Genomic DNA, 12491 nt, shown 5'->3' on the forward strand with positions numbered 1-12491 from the left:
TTTTCAGTCGATACAGAAAACACTTCTCTCCTGTACACGTATAAATAATAACCAGTTTGCTTGTCCCCGAGTTACGAAGACCTGCGTTCCAGCGACCTCACTGTAAATATATAAAGTCGGACCATGACCTAGCCGACCTAGGAGTCTTAAAGAATGGTGATCAGTATGGGGTTGTATACTCACTCACTCACTCACTCATCTTCTACCACTTATCCGAACTACCTCGGGTCACGGGGAGCCTGTGCCTATCTCAGGCGTCATCGGGCATCAAGGCAGGATACACCCTGGACGGAGTGCCAACCCATCGCAGGGCACACACACTCATTCACTCACACAATCACACACTACGGACAATTTTCCAGAGATGCCAATCAACCTACCATGCATGTCTTTGGACCGGGGGAGGAAACCGGAGTACCCGGAGGAAACCCCAGAGGCACGGGGAGAACATGCAAACTCCACACACACAAGGCGGAGGCGGGAATCGAACCCCCAACCCTGGAGGTGTGAGGCGAACGTGCTAACCACTAAACTACTGTGCCCCCCGGGTAGTATACTGAAATTTGTTAATAATTAACATTTGGCTAATGATTAGAAAGATTCGAAAGTTTGTTCAATAAATCGCTAAAGCTACGTATCGTACATGCATCAAAGTATCGTATCGTATCGTATCGTGCTCACAGAGATCCTGTCCAAAGTCTACGTACTTGAACAATGTTAGGTTGTTGATGGCTACGTTAACAACTTCACTCTGTCGATCGCTAGCGTTAGTGAGTAAACCGCAACTGTGGCTGCTATCCGTGAGCCATCATTAGGCTGAAAAATAAAAACCAAAGCCAACCGAGAGATAACACGAACCTACAGCCACAACCGACGGATGGTACGATCTTAAAACGAAAGATTTCCCGCTGAAGAAAAGCACCTCATGACACTCGGCGAGGTCAATAAAGCTCTTTCAGAAGTAGGAGTATCTGTGTCAAAGATATAAAGCAACTTGTAAGATGAAAAACAAACAAGAAGCAGTTCTGGAACGTTCTTATAGACAGATGAGAGAAAGATCAACCAGAACGATGGGAAGAAGAGCCTCAGTAGATAGATAGAAGCCTTTATTTTGTCACACAGTGAAATTCTTTCTTCTCAAGTCCCAACTTCGAGGTTGGGGTCAGACATGATACAGCACCACTGGAGTACCAAGGGTTAAGGGCCTTGCTCAGGGGCCAAACGGTGGCAGCTTGAACCCCAATCCGTCGATCAACAACCCAGAGCCTTAACCGCTTGAGCCACTGCTGAACTTAAGACCTTGAAATATTATCTCATAAGCTTGGCTTTTTACCTCATGGGATCATTATACCATCTTGTGTTCAGTGTTCTCTCTTTGTGATGGTCAGATGTGTACATACTGTACGTCTGGCCTTATAGCCTATACTCAGGCTTTGAGACAGAAGATAATATCTCATAGGCTCATTATATTATCATGGTTATCTCGTATCCTAAATTGGTCCTTCTCTAAATCCTCACAGCCACGATCCAGAATCTAGTAGAAGCTTATTATGAAAGTAAACTGGAGAATGGGATCTTCAACGAGTCAGGTGTCAGGTGTGACGGTTTGGGGTGCACAAACTTTTGGCCTTGTAGAATGTAATATAGTGTAGTATAGTATATTATATCCTTGTTGCTTCAACGTGTCTTACAGCTTCTGTATATTATTTCAGAAAGTCAATTTATTATATAAATATATAAAAGAAACACCACATCATGGCTCGTGAGATGCTCCAGAAGAACCAGTCCATCATGTGGATCTAATTAACACAAGACACAGAGTGAGGAATCTACCAAAATAAACCTTCAGAGCAGTCATAACAGTGGGACAATCAGAGTCTCTGTAACGTTTGAGTTATCATTTCCGTTCCGTCACGCGGCCCGAGCCCCGCAGCCATCAGACCGACGCTCTCATCAGAAACAGCAGCTGGACGTTGGTGGTATTTAACGATGGAGCGTTTCTGCAGAACTAAAGCCTGATGACTGATTGACACACGCGACCACTGTGACACGGAATATGAATGGATCTACACTTCCTTGTGTTTGTTGCCAGAAGACAGCCATGTTTAGGGTCTTCTCTCTGCTTATTGCCATAGTAACAAGACACCGAGTCGGAGGACCGAGTTCCTGTCTGTCCACGGAACCGTCTCTGGTCATCTGGAGCTCGTTTTGAAATTCTCACAACATGATATGGATACGATGAATAATAAATACCGGACTTAAATATACGTTTTTGTTTCCTTCATTTAAACTACAGCTACCTTTAGCATAACGAAGCGTTTAGAGACGAGTGTCCACGGTGTCCTGGCTTGTAGACCTACTCCAAATAATGCAGAATTAAAATAAATAACAAATAAATAAATAAATAAATATAAAAATAATAAATAATTCTAGAACAGAAGACGATAAAGCCGTTTGGTTAGAAGTGACATTTTATTGCAAAAGAGAACGGTACTGATGCTCGGAGTGACACGTTTCCAATCCGACTACAGAAGATTCGGACAGCGACGGACGTGCTGGACTCGTCGGACCAATAGATTAGATTTCTTCATCTGGTTTGTTGCTTTATTTCCAGAAATGTGAGATACGTTTAGGTTCAACATCCAAAGAGCCCAAAATAATAATAATAACTAATAATAATAATAATAATGATGATGATGATGATAATAATATTGATGATAATAATAATAAGCCAGAGATGAATATACATGGTGTCAGTATTAAATGATGCGACACGGCAGATCAGACTGTCGATCGGTTCATTTTATTCCATTAAGTCCTAAACTCAGGTCAGATTAATACCAGGTGGTTTTATTAACCTTTAAAAAGTCACAGAATCCTGTTTTAAACTTCATCTGACGCTTCTAATCTAATTCAGGGTTCTTTACACAGTAACGTAGCATCAGTGTTACATACAGCCGCTTTAAAAATGGATCCCGACAGTCAGGTTGAAACAGAGAACTAAGAGAAAGTACTAATGCCTGCTTTAAATGAGATGGACTTTAATCTGCGCTCTCAGACAGACTCACTGGGATTAAAGTGATTAAACAGATAGTGTTTAAGGGACAGAGTTCACTTTGTGACGGCTCTTGGTGGAGGTGACAGTCCCAGAGTTACGTTTCCACCCCAGTGACGACTGATGCTGTCCTTTTCTCTCTCTGAGGATGAGGAACAGTGTTACTGAAATTCATCAGGACATGATCGACTGGAGGAAAACTCGGTTCTAATGATTTAGTATCACGATACGTTAACAGTGACGGTCTTTAACACAGCCATCAGAGATCAAACCAAGTGTAAAATATGATGACTCATTGAAAGAGAAAAGAAAGAAAGAAAGAAAGAGAGAGAGAGAGAGAGAGAGAGAGAGAGAGAGAGAGAGAGAGAGAGAGAGAGAGACGGGGGGAGAGAGAGAGACAGAGAGAGAGACAGAGAGAGAGACAGAGAGAGAGACAGACAGAATAAGAGACAGAAAGAGAGACAGAGCGAGAGAGAGAAAGACACAGAGAGACACAGAGAGAGAGAGACAGAAAGAGAGAGAGAGCGAGAGACAGACAGAGAGAGAGAGCGAGAGACAGACAGAGAGAGAGACAGAGGGAGAGACAGAGACGGACAGAGAGAGAGGAAGCTATAATCTATGTAGTGAAATCAGGACGGCAGGACACTCGGTCCTCACATGCTACTTGTTGAAATCACACATCAGTGGTCCGTGAATGAAAGTTTTTACACTTCAGGAATTAAAAAAAGACATTCCTTATATTTTTAGCATGAATGTTTCACAAGAAATGCGATCAGGAGCGTGCGAAGCGAAGAGAAAAATCACAACACCAGCAAACAGGATGGTGTCTGGCTCCGGGTTCAAGCAGGAACCACAACGACGCCTGAAACTATTACAAAGGTAAAAGATTTATATTGTATTAGCTCAAGCAAACAGACTCGGGGATAAAGCACGAGGATAGTTTACCTCTGGAGAGAGGAGGAGAGACTGTGTCATGGCCCCAGAGAGAGAGAGAGAGAGAGAGAGAGAGAGAGAGACAGAGAGAGAGAGACAGAGAGAGAGAGACAGAGAGAGAGAGTGAGAGAGAGAGTGTGAGAGAGAGAGTGTGAGAGAGAGAGAGAGAGAGAGAGAGAGAGTGAGAGAGAGAGAGAGAGAGAGAGAGAGAGAGAGAGAGAGAGAGTGAGAGAGAGAGAGAGAGAGAGAGAGAGAGAGAGAGAGAGAGAGAGAGAGAGAGTGATGTGAGCGTCAATCCTTCTGCTTGGTGTAGGTGACAGTGACAGCAGACAGTAATTCATTGCAGCTCTATGATAAGTTAGATAAAATACCGTACAGAAATCGAAGTGAAAGGACAAACGTAGCGATCGAACGTCCTTCCGCTGCCCTGACGGAGCCGGCCTTCGCCTCTCGCTCGGGAGCAGGAAATAGTCTTTTTTTTTTTTTTCATCCCGTGATCTCGTGTCTCAGTCCGGTGGAATGGTCGAGGTTAGATGAGGGAGCAGTAACCGCCGCAGGCGCCGTAGTTGTGCTGCTGCTGCTCTCCGAGCTGAACGCCCTGATTCTGGACGCTGCTCTCCCACAGGCCCGGAGTCTGCAGGATCTTCTCCACCAGCTCCTCAAAGGCACACTGGACACCATCCTTGGTCTTAGCGCTCGCCTCTGAGAAGAAACAGAAACTGCTGAATGAATGAATCAGCTTAGGACAAGCAGGTATATTTATACACACACACACACACACACACACACACACACACAACACACACACTACATATCTAGTACTTTTCCCCTCTTTGCATTCTCTATTCACAGACACATGGAGTGAGAGTTTAAGTATACGAGGCTCTGATGCAATGATGATGACATCAGCACGGAGAATAAAGCAATGGAGGCAACAGAGCAAGTGGAAGCAGGCAGCAGGGGTGAGATTGTGGTGAGTTCAGTGGTTTTATGGCACCGTGTTAATCCTCCAGACTTTTATCTCATCACTTCAGTCTCTCTCATTAACTCCGTCACCAACGCATATGAATAACTGTTCACAAATATGCTAAACATGAGCGTTAAGTCCATCCCACATGACCCCCTGACGAGCGTACCGATGAAGAGCATGGAGTGTTTACGAGCAAACTTCAGACCCTCGTTTCTGTCCACCTCCCGATTGTCCTGCAGTAAAAAACAAAAAAAAAACAAATTGTTTTGTTATTTTTCTTAAAGCCGTGTCTGAGTTACAGAAAGAGTCAGTTACTGAAGTTACCCTAAAGGTTGCTATAATAAACATTAAATCACTTAACCTGATCATGAATATGCAAATCGGCCCGATGACCACACCTGCTCCGATTTGCGTACCAAACCATGACAGGCTGTTTAAAACCATGACCTAATACCACTTTTCCCAACACACTTACTTTAAAAAAGGTATTTTTGAAAGTTTACTGTGACTTTTTTCTTCCTTTACTCCTCCTTAACACCACGGCTCTAATGAACGCTCGGTCCTGATTGGTCCGAAGGTGCTGGCTCTAATACGCCTTCTTTAAGGAAGTGCCGATCTTTAATGAATAAATATATACAGTAATGCTAGATAATCGCTGTGGTATAAAAGGAGTAAAACATTTTAGTGGGCTAACAGTGACTCCACATTAACTTGAGTGTTTGATTGAATCATTTAAGGCTCTTCCTACGTGAACAAACCTTGTCGATTTTGTTTCCCACGAGCATTTTCACCAGGTCGTTGCGTGTGCAGTACGTCTCCAACTCACTTAACCAGTTCTCCAGCTTCGTGAACGAGTCCCGCTTCGTCACGTCGTACACTGAGACACACGAGAGTGAACAAGTTTAGACGTTTAACAATTGATTCGATCGCCTGGAGGACGTGTTGATTCAAATCAGCACGTCGCGACTGATTCTGAAGACGATTTACAGCTGCAGGTTTGACTAGCGAGCGTGAACGTACACGAGCGGATGGTACAGACCCGGCGCTGTGCGCTAGCACCTTGATAAACAAGATCCAGCTCTCAATATTTACAATCTGGCTGATTGGAAACAGGCAACATGTGCGCCGTGTCCTCTCTGAACGATACACACGCTGTGCTGATAGACGACCCATTAGCGTGCTGAGAAACAATAACCCAGGACGTGGTGTTTAACAAACACACCGAGAGCCGTAATACCTGAGTAATCGATACGGACACGTTAGCGTACACATCAGCGGTCCGATAGTCAGAACGGGATCGGATCGTGTAAACAGCGTTGTCTGACTGAGCTCTCCACGTGCTCCGGTTGATAGACGATTTGGAGCACGTCTCGCTCGTGCTTTCTGTGATGATGTGCAGCTCTTTCTGAAAAGGAACGAGTGATGACAGCCTGACGTCCGACATGAGAGACCGTTCTTCTCTGGTTTGTTTCTCTGCAGTTGACACGACTATTTAAAACGAAAAAAAAAGAAATCTCAATCAAATAAATTCCTTGCGGATGATATCACGAGCAACAGGCTCCAGACTCCAGGAGCTTGACTGATTCGTACCTAAACATGTCCATAAAAACCTGCAGGCTGTTAGTGTGTCTAGGATTCGAAATTGTCACGATTTAAACGATAAGACGCTCACCGGCCGCTTTATTAGGAACGTTCAGTCAGCACATAGCGTCGTGCTGATACCAGTCGAGAGCTGTGGTTGATCTGCACATCAGACATCGGATCTCAGCGTCTGCTGTGATTTCCTGGGATTTTCTTACACTACAATTTTTAACAGAGACAAGACAAAAGAAATTTTAGCTGATGTTGTCGACAGTAAGGCTACGTTAACTCAAAGAACCGCTCGTTACAGCCGCGCTGCGCTGAAAGCATCTCAGAACGCACAACCTTGAGCTGGACGGGTTACAGGAGCACAGAACCGGGTTCCGCTCGTGTCAGACAAGTCAGACAGCTGAAGGTTAGAAAGAGGCCAGGAGACAGAACCTTTGTCCAGTCATCAGGAGAGTTGAATAAATTAAATAATTTGCTCCAGGCCAAAAGGATGAGGAACAAGACTAAACTTTATACACTGCGATAATTTTTTTTTTTTTTTTATGTCTCATTTCTATGTAATACATCATGTATAAATGAATTTTATTCAGGGTTCTGCTCTATATATGAGTTAACGCCCAAATGACTAATCCCAAGCCCCGCCCCTGCTCCTTTACTGCTGTTCTCTAGATCAAACTCACCAAATATTACAACTGGCCAAGTCACTGCTTAAACTAAAACTCAGTGATGAAACACCGCTACAACCTGAACATTGTGTATGCTGTGTGTGAGTGTGTGTGAGTGTGTGTTAGAGAGAGAGAGAGAGTGTGTGTGTGTGTTAGAGAGAGAGAGAGAGAGAGAGAGAGAGAGAGTGTGTGTGTGTTAGAGAGAGAGAGAGTGTGTGTGTGTGTTTGTGTGTGTGTGAGTGAGTGAGTGAGTGTCTGTGTGATAGAGAGTGTGTGTGAGTGCATATGTGTGAGAATGTGTGTGTGTCCGTGAGTGTGCCTGTGTGTGAGAATGTGTGTTTGTCTGTGAGTGTGTGTATATGTGTCTGTGTGTGAGTGAGTGTCTGTGTTTGTGAGAAAGTGAGTGTATGTGAGTGTCTGTATGTGTGTCTGTGTGTGAGTGAGTGAGTGTGTATGTGAGTGTCTGTGTGTGAGTGAGTGTCTGTGTGTGTCTCTGTGTTTGTGAGTGAGTGAGTGTGGATGTGAGTGTCTGTATGTGTGTGTCTGTGTGTGAGTGAGTGTCTGTGTTTGTGAGAAAGTGAGTGTATGTGAGTGTCTGTATGTGTGTCTGTGTGTGAGTGAGTGTCTGTGTGTGTCTGTGTTTGTGAGTGAGTGAATGTGTATGTGAGTGTCTGTATGTGTGTGTCTGTATGTGAGTGAGTGTCTGTGTGTGTGTCTGTGTTTGTGAGTGAGTGTCTGTGTTTGTGAGTGAGTGAATGTGGATGTGAGTGTCTGTATGTGTGTGTCTGTGTGTGAGTGAGTGTCTGTGTTTGTGAGAAAGTGAGTGTATGTGAGTGTCTGTATGTGTGTCTGTGTGTGAGTGAGTGTCTGTGTGTGTCTGTGTTTGTGAGTGAGTGAATGTGTATGTGAGTGTCTGTATGTGTGTGTCTGTATGTGAGTGAGTGTCTGTGTGTGTGTCTGTGTTTGTGAGTGAGTGTCTGTGTTTGTGAGTGAGTGAATGTGGATGTGAGTGTCTGTATGTGTGTGTCTGTGTGTGAGTGAGTGTCTGTGTTTGTGAGAAAGTGAGTGTATGTGAGTGTCTGTATGTGTGTCTGTGTGTGAGTGAGTGTCTGTGTTTGTGAGTGAGTGAGTGTGTATGTGAGTGTCTGTATGTGTGTCTGTGTGTGTGAGTGAGTGTCTGTGTTTGTGAGTGAGTGAATGTGGATGTGAGTGTCTGTATGTGTGTCTGTGTGTGAGTGAGTGTCTGTGTGTGTCTCTGTGTTTGTGAGTGAGTGAGTGTGGATGTGAGTGTCTGTATGTGTGTGTCTGTGTGTGAGTGAGTGTCTGTGTGTGTCTCTGTGTTTGTGAGTGAGTGAATGTGGATGTGAGTGTCTGTATGTGTGTCTGTGTATGAGTAAGTGTGTGTGTCATCTTGGGCCATAAGTGCGTGGACACTTACCTAATATTACCCCCTGTGCTCCTCTGTAGTAGCTGGGCGTCAGAGTTCTGAACCTTTCCTGTCCGGCTGTGTCCTGGGTTTGAAGGAAAAACAGACGCTTTATTAGACAGATAAAGTTAAATACTGAAGACAAACTCGTCAGCTTATCATACGTGTGTTCAACTTAATGCAGGTTAAACTCCAGGACTCGAATATGACTCATACTGTGTCGAATCAACAGCATTGAAAAAGCAACAGCGACACCTTGTGGGCAAACTGATCCACTGCAGGACTGCAGCCACAAAATCCGGAATGTTCAATAAACAATAGTGAATGATTCAATTAAGGAACAATATATTACGTGCTTTATAAAAGAGCTAAAAGCTAAACAACTGCATACAACCTGTAAGTACTTACCCATATAGCAAGCTTGGCTCTGTTACCGTCCACTGCTATGGTTTTCACTTTGAAATCCACACCTAGAGAACACAGACACGGCTCTAAATCTCACTTATTTACATTGATTTATAACTATTCAAAAAATTCCTTTGCTTAATTATTATTTAGCTCTTTATACTAGAAGTCCGACCGCATTTCGGCTTAAATTTGATGGGTACATCGACTTACTGCTTCTTATTAAATCTTTAAAAAAAACATTCTTTCTTTCTCTTCACCAATTTGGTGGAAACCTCCTGAGAGCTCGGTGTTTAAACTGTTATGTGGTTTTGTTAATATCCAGAAAGTGAGAGCTGCTAATGATTATGAAATATTCCTGCTTTTACATAAGCTACAGAAGAACTAATCATGTTAGACCTATGTCGCATTTACACGAACAACATGATCATTCTGAATCTTATTCAAGCCTGAATACGGTCTGTAGTGGTGTAATGTGACTGTTATGCACACAGACAGCGACAGAAGTGGGAAAACTGAAGCCGATTCAGGAAATGGGATAAAATAATCCTCTGACTCACCGATTGTTGCGGCTAATTCTGGGTCGAACGTGTCGTCTGTAAACCTCAGGAGCAAACTGTAAGAGAAAGAAAAGATGTTTTTTTAATTGTTTCTACAGCTATAACGTGTCAAAAGGATTGTTTTATGAATAGTGCGATACAATAAAAACAAGCCCCGTCGTTTTTGACACATCAGAGTTGCATTTCTAATTTTCTTTTTCATTTATTATATTTTATTATTTTTATTGTGCTTATTTTGAGTTTAAATGGCTTTCCCATTGCCTTTTGAAAATCTTCTTCATCCATCCTCAGGAACTATCCTGGGAATGCTAGTCTGGAATGCACTCTGGTTGGGAAGGCCGCCCATTGCAGTGAATCAGATTATTTGGCTCAGCTAAACAAAAAGACTCGACTCTTTCGGTTGCTGAATGACTCCCTAGACATTATCATGACTGGTCATTGTTCTTCATGGCCTAACCACAGACAAATATGCTCCATTAAATCTTACTCTACCTTCTGATTACCAAAATAACATTATATGTTTTGGCATTCACACTATTCATCGTTACCCAGAAGAAGAGTCATTTGTGAGTTTCGGTTCCTGTATCAGTATGTAATCGTCTCTTCATTGATTTTATTGATCTGACGTGTGTTAAGGATTCACTTCCATTCATTATGATAACACAGATGTTAAAAAATAATAATAATAATAATAAAAAAAAGATTCTGAATGTAAACATTCTGTTTCCATTAATCACAACACAAGATTAACACCATTGGCGATTCAAAGAGTCGACTCGCTCAGAATGACACACCATTAACATACCTTTCTGGCAGAAACTTTCTGCAAATATATAGGTGTTTTATGTAGATTATTTTTATCCATCAGCAGGATCTTTGATTCTAAAAGGTAATAACATACATCAGACTCATGACACGTCAGAGTATTAGTCTGCAGATTAGTCTATGATGCGTCACTCGGAACGAGTCGGGACGTCGAAGAATCGGTTCAGAGAGTCAGTTCGTTCTTGTACAATAACACGCTTATGTTTTATGACTGAACAATACAATATACATCTCTATGGTTGATCAAGAAACTACAGACATCTACAGATTTGTGTTCTCTAACCATTTTGAACTGAAGAATCATAATGTTAGCTAGCTCTGGAATATTTATTTGGGTTTATTTGAATTTGAAAGGACCCGAAATCAACGTAGCCGTCATTCGGGTAATATTTTAAGCCAAAGGTTCTTCATTTCTAACAAAAGAGATTGAAATCTACTAACAAAATGCATGTATTTAGCCAAAGCTACTAACTAGTTAGCTTCACTATCGGTTTCTATCGGACAACCATCTTTCTACGCTATGATTGGCTGATAGATGAAGTCGACCAATCCCGTTGTTGTAAGAGGGAAAAGACCAACCAATCCTAGTATAGGAGGAGGGACTTATGCGACAGCTGAGCACATAAAAAGGACAGCCGTTAGCTTTAGCTAACATACAAAAAGTTGTATTTCAGGTCAACAAAAATACATTAACATAATAAATAAATCTCCCGTTTCAAAACTAATACACCTAAGCGGTAATAAAACATCACGAGAATAAAAACGATTTACTGTTTACTGAAAACAGCGACATATTTTTCTCATCATAGCGCTAGCATTAGCATTAGCAAGGTATGCTAAGTTTGTTTCGTAACTTCTGGACAGCAAAAAAATGTCTCCATATTAAACAACAACTTCTCACGTTACCTAGATTTTCCGACACCGCTCTCTCCGATGATTAATATCTTTAAGGTGGTTAACACGTCGTCGTCCATGTTGTGAGGTTTAACGGAGCTTCACTCGGAACAATACGGTGACGTGACACTGTTTGTGTCTAAAGGCTTGTGTGGGCGGGGCTACGGATGTCGCCAGGTGACGTCACCGCGTGCCACTTGTAAACCGTTAGCGTCCACGTGTTAAAGGGTAAAGTTAAACTCTATCAAGGGCGTCGTTGTGTAAACTACATTCAGATTGGGGAGAAGAGTCCTTGGGATGTGTTACAGGTTACAGGGTTCTGTTTGCTGACATGTTGTAAAAAGGATTAAAAAAAGGGTTTGTGTGTGAACACGTGTCATTAAACTTCTATTCAGAGTGAATTCATTCATGAAGCCTGAGGACTTTCTATTAGAGTCAATGAATATGTGCCACTGATAGCAAGTAAAAAGAGGATGAACATGCACTTTAACCACCCAAGCCGGTGTATGTCAATTTCTCTGTTTTTAAATTACCTTCAATTTTATATATTAATATATTTCCTGTTAGACCGAGTGTGAAGTTATATTCAGAAATGCAATGTTTCTGGGTGTAAACGCAGTCAAGCCCTTGGTTTGTTTACATGTGACACCATAATAAGTTCATAAATAATTTCATAACTAGTTTCTTTAGTAATAATAAGAATAAAAAACTGCTTCTTATAAAATAATAATAATTAAAAAAAACCTGTTTTATCTAATTGCAATTGTAAAAAAACGTGGAAACGTGCCGTAAATAAAAACCAGAATAAAAGATTTAGTGTTTCTTTCTCTTCACCAATTTGGTGGAAACCTCCTGAGAGCTCGGTGTTTACATTGTTATGCGGTTTTGTTAATATCCAGAAAGTGAGAGCTGCTAATGATTATAAAATATTCCTGCTTTCACATAAGCTACAGGCGAACTAATCATGTTAGACGAACAACATAATCAGTCTGAATCTTATTTAAGCCTGAATAAGGTCTATACTGGTGTTATGTGTCTGTTATACACACAAACAGCAACAGAAGTGGTAAAAGGTAATGGGACAGAATAATATGTTCATAACTAGTTTCTTAGGCTTTATCTAAAATAACCATAAACCATGAGTGATGAGAATCATAAATCAGCAGTA

At 42.0% G+C, this 12491-nt stretch overlaps 1 protein-coding gene across 1 annotated transcript; it reads right to left on the reverse strand.

Moving 5' to 3' along the window:
- Positions 1 to 2453: 2453 nt before the first annotated feature.
- Positions 2454 to 11501, reverse strand: rab18b (RAB18B, member RAS oncogene family). The gene is made up of 7 exons (XM_060867850.1): positions 11336 to 11501; positions 9605 to 9660; positions 9048 to 9109; positions 8652 to 8724; positions 5717 to 5835; positions 5125 to 5191; positions 2454 to 4690 (listed from the first exon to the last, which is right to left on the reverse strand). The coding sequence occupies exons 1-7, from the start codon at positions 11401 to 11403 to the stop codon at positions 4518 to 4520; spliced, it is 618 nt and encodes a 205-aa protein (XP_060723833.1). The 5' UTR covers positions 11404 to 11501; the 3' UTR covers positions 2454 to 4517.
- Between the last annotated feature and the right edge of the window lie 990 nt (positions 11502 to 12491).

Source organism: Tachysurus vachellii, chromosome 1 (assembly GCF_030014155.1).
Source record: "Tachysurus vachellii isolate PV-2020 chromosome 1, HZAU_Pvac_v1, whole genome shotgun sequence".
Taxonomy (NCBI): domain Eukaryota; kingdom Metazoa; phylum Chordata; class Actinopteri; order Siluriformes; family Bagridae; genus Tachysurus; species Tachysurus vachellii.